This window comes from Brachyistius frenatus, unplaced genomic scaffold (genome assembly GCF_029030835.1).
Source record: "Brachyistius frenatus isolate BFR_SWC_R1_liver_20210118 unplaced genomic scaffold, ASM2903083v1 Contig_5, whole genome shotgun sequence".
Taxonomy (NCBI): Eukaryota; Metazoa; Chordata; class Actinopteri; family Embiotocidae; genus Brachyistius; species Brachyistius frenatus.
In genome coordinates this window covers 9,874,141-9,892,058 of record NW_027210604.1, presented here as the reverse complement: position 1 = coordinate 9,892,058, position 17,918 = coordinate 9,874,141, and the positions used below count along the sequence as shown (strand labels likewise).

At 41.8% G+C, this 17,918-nt stretch overlaps 3 protein-coding genes across 4 annotated transcripts; 2 read left to right on the top strand and 1 right to left on the bottom strand.

Moving 5' to 3' along the window:
- Positions 1 to 464: 464 nt before the first annotated feature.
- LOC138634790 (mitochondrial import receptor subunit TOM40B) lies at positions 465 to 5,407 on the bottom strand. Its single transcript, XM_069721949.1, has 10 exons — positions 5,029 to 5,407; positions 4,399 to 4,598; positions 3,793 to 3,860; positions 3,623 to 3,715; positions 3,395 to 3,496; positions 3,175 to 3,280; positions 2,815 to 2,937; positions 2,612 to 2,688; positions 1,823 to 1,925; positions 465 to 1,737 (listed from the first exon to the last, which is right to left on the bottom strand). Exons 2-10 carry the CDS (start codon positions 4,580 to 4,582, stop codon positions 1,598 to 1,600), a joined length of 996 nt encoding a protein of 331 aa, XP_069578050.1. The 5' UTR covers positions 4,583 to 4,598; positions 5,029 to 5,407; the 3' UTR covers positions 465 to 1,597.
- A 34-nt stretch (positions 5,408 to 5,441) lies between these two features.
- On the top strand, positions 5,442 to 8,983 carry fdxacb1 (ferredoxin-fold anticodon binding domain containing 1). The gene is made up of 5 exons (XM_069721938.1): positions 5,442 to 5,824; positions 5,915 to 6,071; positions 6,960 to 7,163; positions 7,264 to 7,422; positions 7,514 to 8,983. The coding sequence occupies exons 1-5, from the start codon at positions 5,647 to 5,649 to the stop codon at positions 8,754 to 8,756; spliced, it is 1,941 nt and encodes a 646-aa protein (XP_069578039.1). The 5' UTR covers positions 5,442 to 5,646; the 3' UTR covers positions 8,757 to 8,983.
- Positions 8,984 to 9,762: 779 nt separating this feature from the next.
- On the top strand, positions 9,763 to 17,892 carry alg9 (ALG9 alpha-1,2-mannosyltransferase). 2 transcript variants are annotated; one of them, XM_069721905.1, is made up of 15 exons: positions 9,763 to 9,943; positions 12,317 to 12,452; positions 12,591 to 12,725; positions 13,095 to 13,165; positions 13,300 to 13,388; positions 13,675 to 13,810; positions 13,908 to 13,995; positions 14,818 to 14,923; positions 15,342 to 15,464; positions 15,715 to 15,869; positions 15,979 to 16,108; positions 16,241 to 16,388; positions 16,483 to 16,612; positions 16,701 to 16,831; positions 17,073 to 17,892. In XM_069721905.1, exons 1-15 carry the CDS (start codon positions 9,804 to 9,806, stop codon positions 17,194 to 17,196), a joined length of 1,842 nt encoding a protein of 613 aa, XP_069578006.1. In that variant the 5' UTR covers positions 9,763 to 9,803; the 3' UTR covers positions 17,197 to 17,892. The 2 variants fall into 2 exon arrangements, with proteins under 2 accessions (XP_069578006.1, XP_069578015.1); XM_069721914.1 differs by lacking the exon at positions 9,763 to 9,943 and adding an exon at positions 9,957 to 10,334.
- Positions 17,893 to 17,918: the final 26 nt, after the last annotated feature.

The window sequence follows — 17,918 nt, the reverse complement described above, 5'->3', positions numbered from 1 at the left end:
CTCACCGGACACCAGATTTAAAAACTGTATACTGTAAAATACAAGAGATTGTTCTGGTGGTGGTAGGTTTACTCAGCATTGTGTGAGTGCAATTCGCCAGATCTTAAATGCAACAAATGTTCATTCACATATATGCAAGCCTTAGCATCATACATTTTTAAGCAAGCAAACTGTACAAATTCTGTGACTTCATAAATCAGCTTCATAAATGTAGAGGAGGGAAAAAGGTTTTCATTTAGTCTCTGGTGTTTCTAGCTACATGATAAATGTCAAATATTCCCTCTCCTTTAAAGTTTGTTTTGGTCACTTACAATGCCAGGCAGACAGACTATTTTTGCTAGATGCTCAACCATGTACAATAGAAACAAAAAGCTAAAAGAGGCTACAAAGCACGTTGGTTCAAAGTTGGGTGGTAATTCTGTTGGTTTGTATTACACGTAGTAATCCTCCAAAAGAACAAAAACTATGACATAAATAACATCTTTAATAAATTAAGTCCAAAAAGATAGTCCCACCCTTCAACTTCTCTACATGCTTATATTACATAATGTATAAATAATACATATGCACCATTTTATATGTTAAACAGAACTGGAAATAGAAAGTAGTGCAGGTTGCATACAGGTCAGCATTTCCCCATGCCTTCATCTGTGTACACACTGTCCAGCCCCCAATCAGCGGAGTCTGCACGGACACTCTCACATGCCTCAGTCTGAGGTTAGTACATATGGAGCAGCACCTTTTCTCTTAAGAATCAACAGGCTTTCTGTTTGTGCGGAACGCACACATTTTATATGCTGTCAGAAAATGCACATGATTACTTACTCCTACACATTTTTTAGGAATCATACCGATGTTTCACCCATTTATTAAAACTCACACAGGATTGACGTTACTGCTGACTGGTCCGGTTATAGATCGACCTTAAGTAAATGTTGGTACATTCTCATACCGGGAAGCTCCAAAATTCAAGGTTTAGGAGACAGATGCTAAAAAGCATTACAATGATGGTGAACTTTGCTGTTTGTACAAGTTGAATGTTAAATAATACTGGCACTAATGTAAACCAGCTACTGCCCGGAAGATGGGAAAAAAACATGTATTTGTTTTACAACCACCTTTTGAATATAGCCAGCAATAAGATCAAGAACACATCATTTCTAGTTAATGGGCTAAAACATAAAAAATGCTATCTTTTAGTATCACGTATATCATTTACATAGTTTTAGGACTAGCTACAGTATAAAACCTTGATTCTAAGTTTACAGTACATTATGCCTTTTATCCTTTTTTATAGTCCAGAAGGTGATGTGCAGTCTGGTTTCAGGGGCAGTAATATGTCTCCAGTCACATATGTTGACCCCCACAAATGTTCATCAGTTCTTCCAGTGCAGTCCTTTTGTTACCCAATCAGAAAACATCACCTCCATTTTGAGAGGTAGGTTGCAAGGTGAGTTGCATCGACTTAAAGAAACAGGAAGTGTTTTGAGGGGTCCGACAAATCTTGGAAGAACAGTTCCTCGTGATGCCTCTATAACAGGTCTCTGGACGACAGTCCTGACAGTAATTTGTAATTCCAGCAGGGCATTGTAGAGGATTATCCCACGTTGACTCCGAGACCCACCTGCAGCTTGTCACCTCTGTGATTTACAAAAGCACCCATAATGAGGGTGGCCGGCAGTGGGGTCAGACGCTTTTCCAACACGCCTCCTATTATGCACCGACTGTTTATCATACCTGGACACACACAAAAACAAATTCCTATACACTGTTCTGAATAGTTTCCATGCTATTTGACTCAAACCTGCAGTAGGAAATTTACCTCGAAAGACCATGTTGGCCTCTGGGAGTTCCATCTGGTACCCAAATGAGGTCGTGGTCTCCTGTGTCCGAGTACTGGCTTCAAACTCCACTCCAACTTGGATCTGGCAAACACAAACATAAAGTTACAAAATTCTCCTAAAGTAAATAGTGTGTTTTTACCAGAGCAATCCAATCACAGGCCAAATTTGGCCTCCACCTTCTTTGATATAGCTGACCACAGCATTTGACAAACTCATGCTTATTCTACTTATTGCTAAATGCTGTAAAATCCAAAATCCCTAATGTTTATGAAGCGTAAAATGTGTGCAGCTAAATAGGACATACTAAGAGTGTTACGGCAATGTACAGCACATTGCTGTGAAGCTTTGCTATTACATTGGCCTTTGTCATATCTATGAAGAAGGATGGTATTCTCTCTCTGTCCTGCTGATGCTCATGTGCTGTTAGTGTGTCCTATGTCACTGACTGAACTGCCAGTAAAGATGACAGATCGAGGCTGTGGCTCTATGACAACAGAAGATTTAGAAAAAAATTGGCCAATGTTTTTGACAAAAAAATTCTGCAAAATAATAAAATGACTATGACACAGTTTAAAGAGTTTTAATTATTCTGATATTTTACTTTAGATGTAAATTTTCTGCAAAATATGCTACAATTTAATTAAATGAATTTTCACATAATATAAAATTATTTTTCTCCCCAGGCCCTTCATCCTGATAATTTTTTGTCCCTTCAATGGAAAGATTTTGGCACCTCTGATTTCCACTGTACGGCTGTATTGCCCTACCTGTTTATTGGCTCTGTGATAGTAGCTCGCGTGAGCGCCTCCTTTCCCTGCATTCAGCGTTGCCACCCAGTTTGGTCCTGCACGGAGGGACAGAAAAAAAAATAATTTAAACACTGTAAGCTAAATCAAGCAAAACAGATCTCGAATGACACCAGCTCAGTTAATTGAAGATATTTAAGATAAAATCATGATTAAAAACTTACTTGAGTACTGTCCAGCCAAAGTGAGAATTCCTCCTTCCTCTGCTCGTCCCCGATGGTAGACCAGCTCCCCCCCTAACACCAGTCCAGAGGACACGCTCTGCAGGAAGTGTGCTACAAGGATAACTGTCCAGGAAAAACATACAGATACATAAAATATCATGATAAAGTGCTTTATTGCTAATTTAGTAACTATCGGAAAATATCGTGAAAAAACAAGTAATATTTGACCAAGAAAAATAAGAGCTCCTCCTAATAGTGGTGGATGATAAAAAAACATGTCAATACATTAATCTATCAAACACTGCTTATGAATGTAAAACGGTATGCTACTCATGTGATACTCCATCTGTCATTTCTCACCTGACTCTCTGAGCACATCTGGGTTGGCTACCGTCACAGCAGCAGTGAAGTCGTTCCCTCTGTACTCGGTTTCAAACTGCCATGTTACAAACTGGGATTGCTGCGTCTAAGACACAATCAGTAATTCAAACACTTAGTTAGCTGCTTTGAGTGAAGTAACTGACTTATTCAGAGGCAGTGACTGAATACTGGATGGGAGAGATGGAGATTAGGACCTTACCTGGAACACCGTTCTGGCTCGCACACGCTCAGTGAGATGCAGCAGAGCGTGGGCGTTCAGACTACCTGAAGAGTCCATCTCACCGATCAATGCCGGGGCATCCTAAAATGTGAGGAACGAACATTATACAACTCGTCAACATACTCCACCTTTTTCCCAGAGTTACAGATAAAAGCATCATAACAGAACAATGGTAGTATATTATTTATCTGGTGAGTTGTGCTTGACCTTATCCTTGCTGTAGTCGTCAGACTGCAGATGCTCCACGTGGAATCGATAGTATGAAGGACTTACAGCACTGAGGTGGAGAGCATGACTGACCTGGAAGAAAACCCAGTCATTAAGTCAGAGCTCTAATAAAACTGTTACATGTAAATTAATTTGGGTGGATGTGTCACCTTGAAGAAGCTGCTGAGAGTCTTATTGATCATCATCTTGACACCCTCAATCTGTTGAGGGAACACATCTGAGGAGGAAGGGAGAAGAAGCAGTCAGACCATAAACATTAATAACACATTTTGTGTATTTATTTTGTTTGCCGGGTCACAAAGGAACCCAGGATAACTTCTACGCAACTAAAGGCCTCTCTCTCATTGAATAAGTTTAATGTTTGAGAGTTCACTGTCATGAAAAACACTGCACATACTCAAAAGTATCCAGCTGCCCTTGGATAATACTAGGTCTTGTTTATTATTATTTACACAATTGTACTGGTAAAAATGTATGATTATTTTTGGAGCTCAAACTACATCTAGACTTTGATTTCAGAGTAATCAGCAAGCAGGCAACCAAATTCCTGATCCTTACATGAGAAAGCGATTTGGTTTCTAGTGTGGATGTGAACATGTTTTTTGTTCTGCAAGCCAATTTCAATGGAGAAAAAAAACATTGCAGCTTTAAAGCAATAAGACACGGGCATTTAAGCTACATGCAGCTGTGTGAACCCTTATCCATGCACCGCACCTGGACATCTTGTGTGCACTCCACAGCTCTTGCTTTTGTACCTTTGGAGCTCCTGTGGAGAGAGTGAAAGCTGCCCGGGTTGGGCAGGCGGCCATCCCTCCTCTCCCAGCGCGGTGGACTGTCCCAGTGAGCAGGATGTGTGTCCCAGCGAGAAGGAGGAGGGTCTGTGGAGAAAGGCCAGTTCTGATGGCCCGAACTGGAAGACAAAGCCAGAACACTGCCCATGTGGGCCGAACACGTCCTACAAGACACAAAGACGAGATTTGTGACCCTTTTGTTGACCTTACCTGCTGCCTGTACCTGCATTTCTTAAAACCAGACTCTGTCCTGCATGAGGAGAACAGAAGGAGGGCAGAAACCTGGCCTAAAATACAGCTCAGAGAGGAAATAACACTTCTTTAAAAAAAAAAAAAAAAAAAAAAAATTGGCCAGTTGTGCTTTTACCACTGTGTCAGACAGAATCACAAATAAGATGACAAGTATCTGTAGATCTATTATACTGGCTCTTCACGTTGTTTTATAAGGAATTTAAAACTAAATATGCGTCAGTGATTCTGACTACATATGAGCATCATGCATCTGTTGTTTTAATGGTGCAGCAATCCGTTAGCCAGCATGACCTTAGCATCAGCAAAAACAGACATGCATGAGGGCTGAATGGTTTAACATACCTAGTTCCGATGAGATCAAAAGACGTTAAAATCCCAAGCGGAAATGAGAGTCGCACATCAGAAAAACTGTCAGGTGGATTTTCTTGGGGAATAAACTACCAACTTAATGTGCGAATGCAAGTGATGCTGCTAGCAGCTTCTTCCTCCAGATGTGATGTCCTGCAAATGTGTCCCTCCGAAAACATGACGGGAATGCTGGAAAATTGCACATTTACATTTACGTGTATAAACTGTTAGTTCGATGGTAATATTATTGCATTTTGACACGTATACATTTCATGTGGCTGTCTTTCATTTAAAACGTATTAGTTAGCTGATTTGAGGCTTTGAAGTATTTCGCCACGTTCGCCATACGTTGTTTCTTGTCGGACTACTGTATCTGCGACACCGCATCCAAACGCAGGCTGCTGCAGGTGAGGTAGTACAAGTCTGTCACGGACTGCGTGGAGAAGGTCATCTGTATTGTTCTGCTGTGCAGTAAAAAAAAAAAAAAAAAAAAAAAATCCTTATTGATCTGAGCCACGCTGAGTCACAAAACGCGGTGGTTCAGATTTTAAGGCAACTTTCTCAGGGAATCCAGTTTTCGCGTGTCCCTCTTGTTTCTACCGGGGCCCGGATATGTCTCCTTCACGGTCCATCTTGCTGGTGGGAGAAGGGAACTTCTCCTTCTCTGCCTCGGCCAGTCAGAGATACTGTGAAACGGGGACGAGCATCACGGCCAGCTGCCTGCAGCATCAGGAGGAGGCACTGCGGCATGAAGGTGCAGCCGAAAACATCCAGACCATCAAGGATGCAGGTAAGGTGGGAAGGGGGGGGGGCACTCTGCTGAGCTGACTTGGATGGGGCGACACTTTTGGTGTACTTCTTTTCCGTGTTTGTTGTTCAGGCGGAGCTGTGCACTTTGAGGTGGACTGCACAAAGCTGGGGGAGTGCGCCTCTCTGCAGGGTCGCGTTTTTGACCGTGTGGTGTTCAACTTTCCTCACTGCGGGAGGAAGAGCGGTGTGAAAAAAAACAGAGACCTTCTCAGAAACTTCTTCCTCAGGTAACATTTCTAACCCTCCCTCCTCTTTGCACTAATGCACCCTGACGCTTCTGTATTTCTGAAATTAAGTCAGATTGGTTTTTTTTTATATTTCGATATATCTTGTTTGCACACAAGATTTTTGACATTTTCTGTTTTCTTTTTTAATTAAATTTTTTAAATTTATCTTAGGTTTAAACATATGTACAGTTGTGCTTCTCAGAAACGCAGTTGCATCTCTGCGTGAACAGCATTTGAATACTTAAAATTATAGCTAAATGTGATTGTGGTAGCAGTTCTTGAAAAAAAAAAAAATCACCATCATACTGGCATAATATCAATTACAGCATTTTCTGTTTTTGGAAATTCCTCTCAAACATTCATCATGTGCCTGCACACGTTTCCATTTCATGTGAGCTGATGTGAAAAAGTTTGAGAAAATAGTAATTATAATAACTCAAGGTCAATTTATTGGCATCTTAGGACCGTGGAAGACTTTTATTTTGTAAAAGGTAAATTCAGGTTTTATTTGTATCCAAACCAGCTTTTTCAAACACCTCATTAAAATAAATCAATGGTGCAGTTGAGTATTGTCTCAAAAAAAGTCAGTAAATGATTAAAAAAAAAAAAAAGTCGACCAGTGTTTCCCAGGGCTCAAGGAGCAACCTAACATGTCTTTGTTTTGTCCCGACCAGCAGACCAATCTGAGGATTTTAACATTTGTTAATTGAACAAAAATCACTCAAAATGATTCATAAATAATCAAAGTAGTTTATTATTCAACAGCTTTAAAATAGTCTGATTTATCCTCAATTTACATACAATTTACATAACCTAAACACATTTCCAACTTGAGTTTCTCAAAGTGATATAATAATAATAATTGTTTTGTTTTCTCTTTGCTTCCAGTTGCATTCAGGTGTTGGCTGAAGACGGGGAGGTCCACGTTACCTTGTGCAACGGACAGGGCGGGACACCGGTGGACCAGCCGAAGCGAGAGTGGCACAACAGCTGGCAGGTGGCTGCCATGGCAGCAGAAGCCCAATTAATCCTCAGTGCTGTCCGTCCTTTTGAAAGTGGGAAGCACCGGAGCTACAAGTGCACTGGATACAGGTAAGGAGTAAAGGTGAGTGTTAACTGTGTATGAATAAAAGCTGTCCCTTTGTGTGTTTGCGTTCTGACTGTGTCTAATGACAGCATTGCTGTTGCACAGGAGCCAGGATAAAGGCTTTCATGTGGAGAAAGCTTTGCTCCATGTGTTTACTCTTAGCCTCCCCTACACCGCTGCCGAGACACTTCAGGTGGAGGAGGCTGTTGAAGGGGAGCCAGTGCAGTACAACATACCAGCGGAGCTCAGTGATTACATATTCAGGTATCGTAGCACAGAGACTCTCATGCTGTGTGATGAATAAGACAAATGCTCAACAAAAGAAATGTGCGTTCAGTCTCCTCTCTTTCATCAGGGGATTTCTCTGCTCAGATTCTGTCCACCCTGTCAAGTTGGTGCAAGATTTTATCCTCCAAGGACTGGCGGAGAAGTGGTCGGTCTCCATGACGACAGAGACCATTCCCTTCCTTCTCACGGCCAGACAGCTGCAGACTTGCTGCTGTGGCGTTGGCAGTACACACTGTTACTGGATCCAGTTGCTTCAGAAGGACCTCACCTCTGACACCACAGACAAAGAAATAGATCACGGACACACAGACACTCGAGAGACTGCGTCGGACACATGTGTGACCTCAGAGAGAGCGGACAGGGTGAGGAGCAAAGGAGCTGAGAGCTTAAGGTCTGCATGCTCCCTTGATGTTGACCATGAAGGGGAAAGTGGTCTTTATATGCTTCGTCCGTCACTGCTCCCTCAGATGGAAGAACTTTTAACCAAAAAAGAGAAGGTAATTAACACTGCAGGGAGTCATGAGGAGCGTGAGGGGAGTAGTAAGAGTGTTGAAGGAAATGAGGAGGAGGAGGAGAAAGAGGTGGCGGCAGCCTGTGTGGGTTGTAATAGTGTTACCAGCTTGTTTGGCATTAGTGGCGTTGTGTTCAGGAACGTGCCCATCAGCCTCTGGGCCATGCCGGCCTTTCACGAGCTTCTCCTCAGAGGTGTTTTCCCTTCAGAAAGTGAGCCAATTAAATTGCTTGGAGATATGTTGGAAACCCTACTCGCTCCCCACGGGGTTTCCGTGGTAACTAAAAAGGGGGGCCTGCGTCTGATGGCACAGCCGATGGGTTTGGTTGGTAAAGTGTTTGTAAGCAATGCCAGTGACAACAATAGCCATGTCACCCTCACTGTATCTTTAAATCTGGACCTCCTCGCAGTGCTCCTGTTCTCACTCCCCGACTGGCGGCTGCTGTGGTCACGCGACCCTCGTTTCTCTAATCAGTTTTCACTGCGCCCATCGCCAGGGATGGCTTTCTGTCCATTTTCCCTGTTCTCTGAGCAGTTCAGCTTTGACATCAGCTTCTGGACAGGGCCGACATGGGAGGAGAAGAAGTTTCATGCCGTGGTCCGAGAGGCCAGTCACGGGACCGTGGAGCAATTTAAACTCATTGATAACTTCTCACATCCCGACCTGAGCCAGACCAGTTACTGCTACAGACTCGTATACCACTCACACACAAACGCTCTGTCACACACACAAGCCCTAAATTTTCACAAACATTTGGAGGCATTATGTTCCTCTCGGTTGCAAGTCACCATCAGGTAGCAGCCAGTGGAAACTCAAGCAGGAACAGGCCTTTAATCTCCTATTTTTTTCAGAGACATTATAGTACGAGTCTGTTTGTTAGCAGTCGTTGTGCAAATTGTAAGCATATATTCTACAGAACTGTGGTTGAACAGTGTTTAAAGTACATCGCTTGCTGTACCGTATCTGTGAAATGTGACCGTGTAACTGTGTGTTCTAATGATACAATAAACCTGTTATTTAACATACATTTGTGGTCTGTTAAGAATCATTGTAAATAGTTAAAGTCTCGTGTGACAACAAAACGATGCTGACATAAAGTACGAATTTTAAGTAATTAATGGTGGTGTACTGGTTAGCACAGTCACCCCACAGCAAGGAGCTTCTGGTTTTGAACCTGAGGCCTTTCTCTGTACAGTTTTCATGTTCTCCCTGTGCCTCTGTGGTGTATGAGGACTGTGGGATGGTTGTAAATGAATGAAAAACTTTCTTGAAATAACTGCTTCATGTTAACCCAAGCACATTTAACAGAATTATTCATTTAGAACTGGAGACTTTATTATCCTTATAAATTGAATCGTGTGCTTCCCTGCACACATTTCACATGTGCAAGATCAACTGACCTGCTGAAAGACTCTTGGCAATCTACTGGAATTAATTAACTGGAAACGCATTAGTTAGACACTGGGGCTATTGATTTTCTTTTTTCAGCAATCACATTAGTAGTTTTAGTAAGAAAACAAACAGACCCCTGACTGGTTGTTCCTTGATAATAAAGATAATTTGCACTCATTGAAATTAGTCGTGTACTCTACAACAGGTCATTTGTGGGATTGTTGTAATCTGCGCATTAAGAGGTTTTATTTAAAAAGATAACTATATCAATCTCTCTCCTGTGTGTAGAGTGGTGTTTAAAAATAATGAAAGGAAGCCGAGTGCAGTCTCGTCCAGAGACCACCGCCTCAGAGACGTGACGACGTGATGTCCCTGTGTTGTGATGAGAGCTGTCAATAACCGGACAGAGGCGGAAATGCACGAAGCGCGACTCGGGAAGCAGCTTCGGTAAACATGGCGGCCAAGGCGCTTCGGCAGCGGACCAGGCGAGGCAGCAGGCAGGATGCAAACAACGTGAACATCTCCGCCGAAGCTCGGCCACCAAAAGAGGAGAAAGTCAGCGAGGACAGCAACGTTACAGAGCCGCGGCAAGAGTGAGTACGAGAGCCGGGAGGAGAGACGCTTAGTGCTGCCGGGGATGTGAGCTCCATCCCCGGTGTGACTGACAGCCCGGGCGGCGGAAGCTAAGCTAGCGAGCTACTTCGCAAGTTTTGACCAAAATGACACGACAAGAAGGATTTGTAGACGAACAACACACAGGACGTGCTGACAGTCATTTTAAGCACACTGGCTGCTCAGTTGTGTCCCCACCTCAATAACTAGTGGCATCGTCTCGTGTTTATGAGGGCGACGTAACGCAGCCGGGTCACCTGGCGGGCTTCATTCATTCTCGCCAGGTGTTCGCTGCCTTGTTCTTGATTGCTGACCACAGTTTTGTTTTGAATCTGCTCTGTGGGTCAACTCGTGCTCGCCACGGATGCAAAGGTTTGTGATTTCTATTAAATCAGCGATCGGTGTTGTTGACACGTCGCTGTAGTCCTTTTGAAATGCGTTTTTGTACGCTGACGTGTCATAATAAAGCGCAGCGTGAAGATCAATGCTGAGCTGCAGTAGAGCCCATAATCTGATTAATCTGAGGATGGCTGTGAACAAATGACTCAAGGAGGACTGTTGTGACTGGAAACACTAATCAAATGCTTCTAATAGCCTATTTACAGGTACACAGCTTCCCACATCTGGGAGGTTATTGGCGGCGGTGGAAATAAATCTGCATTTACACAGTTACCTGTCTTTAAAACTGTTTTGAGGTAGGCCACTCCACCACATCTAAGAGGGAAATATTGTTCTTTCTACTCATTACATTTATTGGACAGCTTTAGTTACTTTTCAGAAGATTTTACACAATGGAGATTATATATATATATACATATATATATTTGCTGTTCCTTTAAATAAAACTGGATATAAAGTAGTTCAAACTAGGTCCAGCTGCAGCAGCTACAACTTTAAGATGCTGCTGACACACTGATGCTTCACTATTCCTAATTTAATAATTTCATGGTTATGATCATATATTAGCCAGAGAAAGAAAAACAGTACTTTAACCTTTTTCTTTTTCTGCAAATACATCTGTAGTTTTTAAGATTTTTCATGCAGGACTTTTAGATTGCTGCATGGGTACTTTTACTCAAATACATAATTCTTCCACCATTTGTTTTTATGATTAACAGATAATTGGGAATAAAACAGTATTTTTTCCCACTGCTTATGTGGAAACACACGACTAAAAACCATAAATGTTATACCTGTATACCTGTACTCAAGGATTGAAAGATGTATTTAAATACACAGAATACAAACATGTGTGTTGTGAAAATCTAAATTTATGTAAATGTCACAAGTTTAACGCAAACATTTACAATAATGTTTTTGTACATAATCAAGAATATGGTTTAAATCTGACTGGAAATGGCCGACACTTTGGTCACCGACGTCTGTGTCTGTATAATAATGATAAATCATCTGTAGAGCACTTTTCAAACATCATACATAACATGTGAGGCAATATAGAAACACATCACAGGCAATAAGACAAGAAAACAAAGGATGTTTAAAAAAAAAAATGCTTTGAATGATAAAATGATGCCACTACCGCTAATAAAAATGATAGCAACAGTTGTAGTCACAGCAATAATTGCGCCTGATACAAAAGTGAGATGCAAAGCTGAAGACAAATATGAAACTGAAATAATATTTAAATCAGGCATCTCGGTGTAAGGGGGAAACGGGGCAGAGCTGCAAGATGATAGCAGACATTAAACAGACTGATGGTTGTAAAACCAGCAGTATAAAGTATAATTGGTTTTAACAGTCTTTTGAAGCAGTAAGTGTTTGTGCTCAGCAGTTCACTTGTGTTCTCACAGTAGTTAGTGCTTTTCTTTTCTCTGTGGTGAGCTGACATTCAGTATGTATTCAACACGCACTTAATTTTTGTAATTAACTGCATATTATGCAGCTGGCTCTGAAGTGTTTTATTAAAAGCAGGTGCACTGGGATATTCCAACTGTTAAAACACACCTGTCCAGGTGGCTAATGAGGCTGTTTAAGAACTGAGTTATTTGTGATTAAATATGCACAGAGAGGATTTGCTGTACTGTTCAAGTAAACTGACATATAATACAAGAAGATTGTTGTTTAATACCTTCTTTAATATCTTCTCTTTTTTTTAACCCACTGTTACTACTGACTTAGGTTTTTATCGGTTGTTTATTTTATTATAGTGTTTTTTAAACCTAGATTTATATGTATGAGCTAGTGGGCATGAATTTCCCAGAGGGGATGAATGAAGTATCTGTCTATCTATGTATGTATCTAGCTATCTAGCTATCGATCGATCTATCTGTCTATCTATAGGCTGATCAAATCAGTCAATGTATCGATGTATCTTTATTTAATTTTTTTTACAGGGCAATAAGTCGCGGAGGGCAGGTATGGGCTCCAGAAGGTTCGACTGCATTCAAATGCCTCCTCTCTGCACGTTTCTGTGCAGCTTTGCTCAGCAACATCTCCGACTGCGACGAGACGTTCAACTACTGGGAGCCTGTGAGTTTTTCTTTTTGCCTTTAAAGTCCCAAACAGCAGTATTCTGTCTTTTGTGAGGTTTTTTTCTTTTTTCTTCTCCAATTTCAATATCAGAATAACTTTGCGTCATCTCTCTCTTAAATTGTTGTTTCGTGACAGATGCACTACCTGCTGTACGGCACAGGAATGCAAACATGGGAATATTCTCCGCTGTACGCCATCAGGTCCTATGCTTACTTATGGTTACATGCTCTTCCTGCTTGTTTGCATGCCCATGTTCTACAGACAAACAAGGTAACTATTTCAAGGTCTCGTTTTTTTTTACTTGTGCTGTTGTTGTATTTTCCAATTTGAACATCTTCCACTGCTTGACAGCATAATTAATCAGCACCTTTTATGAGAGAACTATGCCTACCTACAGCACAGCTGTGTCCTGCTGTAACAGGAGATATTTTATTTCGTAGGGCCACATTAATATGCGTAGGAAATAAATTTAAAAAGGTCTCCTGTGATGAAAAATACATATTTGTCAGGAGCAATCCGGACAAAATGATTAGTTAAATGTTCTTCGATGGGGCCACACATGCACTCACACACAGAGGTGTGTGCATTACACTGGAACATGTGCAGTAGTTTCAGGCTTGTGCTATGACTGTGTTGCAGGTGTTGGTGTTCTACTTTGTACGATGTGTCTTAGCATTCTCCTGCTGTGTCTGTGAACTCTATTTCTACAAGTGAGTTTACCCTCCTCTTAAATCCAAGTGGGTTGTTCTCAGCACTTTGGCTTTTACAATTTGGGGCTAATTATGTAGATGTCTGTATATGTGATGTGGAAGTTAACTGTTTGGTTTCTCTGTGTGTGACACAGGGCGGTTTGTAAGAAGTTTGGTTTACATGTGGGCCGACTGATGTTGGCGTTCCTGGTGCTGAGCACGGGGATGTTCTGCTCGTCTGCAGGTTGGTCACATTTCTTCTCTTCTCTTGTCTCTTGACAAGACTGTTAACTCCCTGTTTGTCTCCATCTCGGCCTTCTTTGGTGTTTATTGCTGACTTTTTGACAGAGTGCACTTTCCGAGGAACATTTTTTTCATCTTTGTGATTCGTTTATTGTTTTCGTATTCCAATGAAAGCAATACAGTATAAATTAAGCTCTGCTGAGTTGTTATATTGAGACCAGGAAATGTGTCTGTGACAGGTTCTTGTTTGTTTTTTGTGATTCCTCCTCTTTGTTCTTTCCCCTCAGCCTTCCTACCTTCATCTTTCTGTATGTACACGACGCTGGTTGCTATGACCGGTTGGTTTCAGGACTCAACACCGTTAGCCGTTTTGGGCGTGGCTGCCGGCGCCATTGTCGGGTGGCCGTTCTCTGCTTTGATTGGGTATGACTGTAAACTTAAATGCTGGCTATACTTGTCTCAGACAGGCTGGTTAAAATGTTTTTCCTGTGAATACATCTTTGGTTTATTTTCTCTGCAGGCTTCCAATCGCCTTCGACCTACTGGTGTTAAAGAGGCAGTGGAAATTTTTTATCATCTGGTCAGCTATTGCTCTGCTTCTGCTGCTGGTGAGAATACTTTTATTAACACAAATTCAAGTTTAGCACTTCGTTTTACATACTGCTAGGCAAAGCTGTTGTATCTGCTTTTCCACTGCATAGTACAGCTCAACCTGAGTCGACTCTACTTGCCCTTTTGGACGTTCCATCCGCTACAAGCTTTGGATTATAACATCTGGGACATGGTCATTTTTTTTGGTATCACCTCTGTTAAGGTTCCAAGCAAGCTAAGCAGACACAAATCACTGCAGGCCACTGATTGGTCAGAGAGAACCATTAATGCATCTGCATTGTGTGACACAGGACATCCTGCACAAACCCGCTGGCCAAACTTAAATTGCAGTTTAAATTTTTTGTTTTGTTTACTCAAATAATAGCAATCCGCAAAACCAAGCTGTGGTCGACTGAAGTCATTCCTCTGTTTGGTTCCCAATGAAAGGATCCAGTGAGTGTGTATGTGTCACATTGAAGATGATGTAACATTATTATCAAACGGCATCACTATGACAACCAGCCACACTGAGAGGATTCTATCTGCAATGGTAAATGAAATCCATTACCTGGTACTTAAAGTGAGTCGTGTTGTGTTGAGTTGAGCCGTACCACGCGGTGGGAAAGCAGCATTTGTGGGAGAGTCTGTCAAAAATTATAAAAAAATATGATACATTTCACGCTGTTTTTTCATGCGTAATACGTTGCCATGGTATATTTGTATAGTTATATGTGTAATTCTTTATTAATGCTATTAATATTTATGTTGCTGAAGCTAAATGTAACCAAAAACTGTCTCCATTCACTTCCCCTTTTGTTCATGTTGTCTGCATTTCTCAGGTCCCTCTGGTGGCAGTGGACTCTTTCTTTTATGGCAAACTGGTCATAGCGCCCCTCAATATTCTTCTGTACAATGTCTTTACACCTCATGGACCTGATCTCTATGGTAATTTAGCTCACATCATACTTGTGTCACTTGGGGAGGGGGGCACAGTTTGTCATATAATTAACAAACTGCAGAAACTAAAAATGCATTGTGTAGTTTCAGCTGTTGTTTTAGCCTCTGGCTGCTCCTGCTGGCATTGAACCAATCTATTTAAAAAAGCACAAATCACACAAAAAAAGACAGTTTGACCTTACTAGAGCTGATCAGTTAGTTGGAGCATCAGAAATAAAATACTGAACATGCTGGTATCTAGTACTGGAGGTGCCTGTTACAGTGACTGTTGACGGCTGATGTTATGTTGATTTAAGGACATAATATCAGCTCCTGTCAAAATGTTTTCTCTGCTGTTGATTTTTTTTGGTGATAATCTGTATTTTAGTTGTAATAATTTGCATGGTTTGTGTTGTTTGATTTTCAGGCACAGAGCCGTGGCATTTCTACTTTCTAAATGGAATCCTGAACTTCAACCTGGTGTTTGCTCTGGCACTGTTTTCCCTGCCGCTCACCGCTCTCATGGAGACTCTGTTACACAGGTTCAATGGTGAGGACTAAACCAACACTAAATATTTAAAATATTGATTTTACATGTGCATGACTATCAGTGGTAAAGATACAATCAGGCACTTTACTGTCTCCTTATCCACTTGGTTCTTCTCACCTGTTCACATTTATCAGCACGGATGCAAGAAATCAGTCTGGGGCTGACCGCTGATATGATGTCATCAAATCACACATTTCCTGTTACGACTGCTATGATTTCATATGCTTGTGCACACATGTGTTTTCTGCAGTGCAGAACCTGGGCCGTCCATACTGGCTGACTCTGTCTCCCATGTATCTGTGGATGTTGGTTTTCTTCACTAGACCTCATAAAGAAGAGCGTTTCCTCTTCCCCATCTACCCTCTCATCTGCCTCGGCGGGGCCGTAGCCCTGTCGTCTCTACAGGTGTGGTTTGCAATTTCCGATTTTGGCTTTGATAGAAAAACTGTATTTTAAATTGTTTCAGGCTCCGTTTAATCATGAACGTGTAAAATGAATTACATTTTTCCCACAGAAATGCTACCACTTCCTGTTCCAGCGATACCGACTGGAGCACTACACCGTCTCCTCCAACTGGTTGGCTCTAAGCGCAGTTGTGGTCTTCACAGTGTTGTCACTGTCACGCTCCGTGGCTCTTTTCAAAGGTGTGTGTGTGTGTGTGTGTGTGTGTGTGTGTGTGTGTGTGTGTACACACAGACAATACTCTCCATAAACACCAGTGTCAGACTACAAAAGTGACAGTTTAGGATCAAATTTGATTATTTTTCTGTCTGCAGGCTACCACGCCCCTCTGGACCTGTACCCAGAGTTTCACCGCATCGCCAAGGATCCAACCCTTCACTCAGTCCCTGAAGGCAAACCTGTCAGTGTGTGTGTCGGCAAAGAGTGGTACCGATTCCCGAGCAGCTTCCTCCTACCGCACAAGTCAGTATCCAGGATTACTACACAGGGTTTTAATCTTTTTTTTATCATCTTGAGGCTGGGTCTCTTGCTAAAAGTTTCCCTTTATTATCTCCAGCTGGCAGCTGCACTTCATTCAGTCTGATTTTAAGGGGCAACTCCCTCAGCCGTACGCGTCTGGTCCTCTGGCCACACAAATCATCCCAGCTGATATGAACGACCAGAACCTGGAGGAGCCAACCAGATACGTAAGTCACTCAACCACATGATGTTTGACACACAGATACACTAGTTTAGAGCATTTGAATTAAATGGTGAATTGTTCACTGTGTGCAGTTCGATTTAAGACAATGCCACTACCTGGTGGACCTGGACACAGATGAAGAGACACCGCTTGAACCACGTTACTCAGCCAACAAAGAGGAGTGGAACATCATTGCTTATAAGCCTTTCCTTCAACCATCAAGGTATTTTTTGCAAACACATTGCACAGAAATAGAAACAAAATCTTTAAATAGTAGAAAAAGCATAAAATGAAAAAGAGAAAAAAGAAGGTCCAGAGTAGAGACTGGAAAAACAAAAAAAAAATATCTTCCTGGCATTTGAACAATTTTACAAGTAGGAAAATATCAGTGCAAAGCAAACTGTCTGCATACAAAGACTTGGAAAACAGAGATGCAGCTTTGTAATGAAGTATTTTTCTCCCAGGTCATCTCCTCTCCTCAGAGCGTTTTACATCCCGTTCATATCAGACCATCACACCACCTACAGGCGCTACGTCATCTTGAAACCCCGGCGGCAAAAACAGCCTCGCAAACGGAGCCACGGCTGATGTTCACCGCAGCCCCGAGTACAAAACCCTAACAAGAGAAATCAATCACTTACCCTCAGAAACAGCTGGTATTTGTGTGTCAGTGTGAGAGTGATTCGAAGTATTTGTCTTGTGAAACATTTGAAGATATCAGAACCTTTGAAGACATTACGTTGGCATTTGGGCTCGTGGGTGCGTGACAGGAAGTGAGAGTGAAGAGAAAACGTTGTGTGTGTGTGTGCTTGGCAGGTGTCAGCTGAAACTTTTATCAAATTTTGTGCATCTGTGTGGAAATTAATGTCTTACAGTGGACGCACACCACAAGTTTTTACGTGAATTCAGCCCCGGACAGGCCGTCACACACAGATATCAGTGTTTTCTTTTCAGACGACACTTAAAAATGCAGCCTGAATGGAAGAATTTCTCTGGACGATCGGTTTAAGAGATCTCGTAGTGTTGGTTGTCAGCACCTGAGCAGCATCTTACTGTGTGCTCTGCTGGATGTGAGTGAAAGTGACGGTGCGTAATTAATTTAACTTGGAATGTTAATAAAACATGATTGACTGCGAACACAACTTTACTCTTTGTTTTAATGGGACACTAAAATCAACTCAACCACAAGCTGCTCACAGGTTCAATTCTAATCTCATTTATTTGAAGATTTCTTTATGTAACAAACATACAAACCACTCTCACAGGAGAAATGTCAAGGCATTTTACATTCTAAACAATAGTAATGCTAC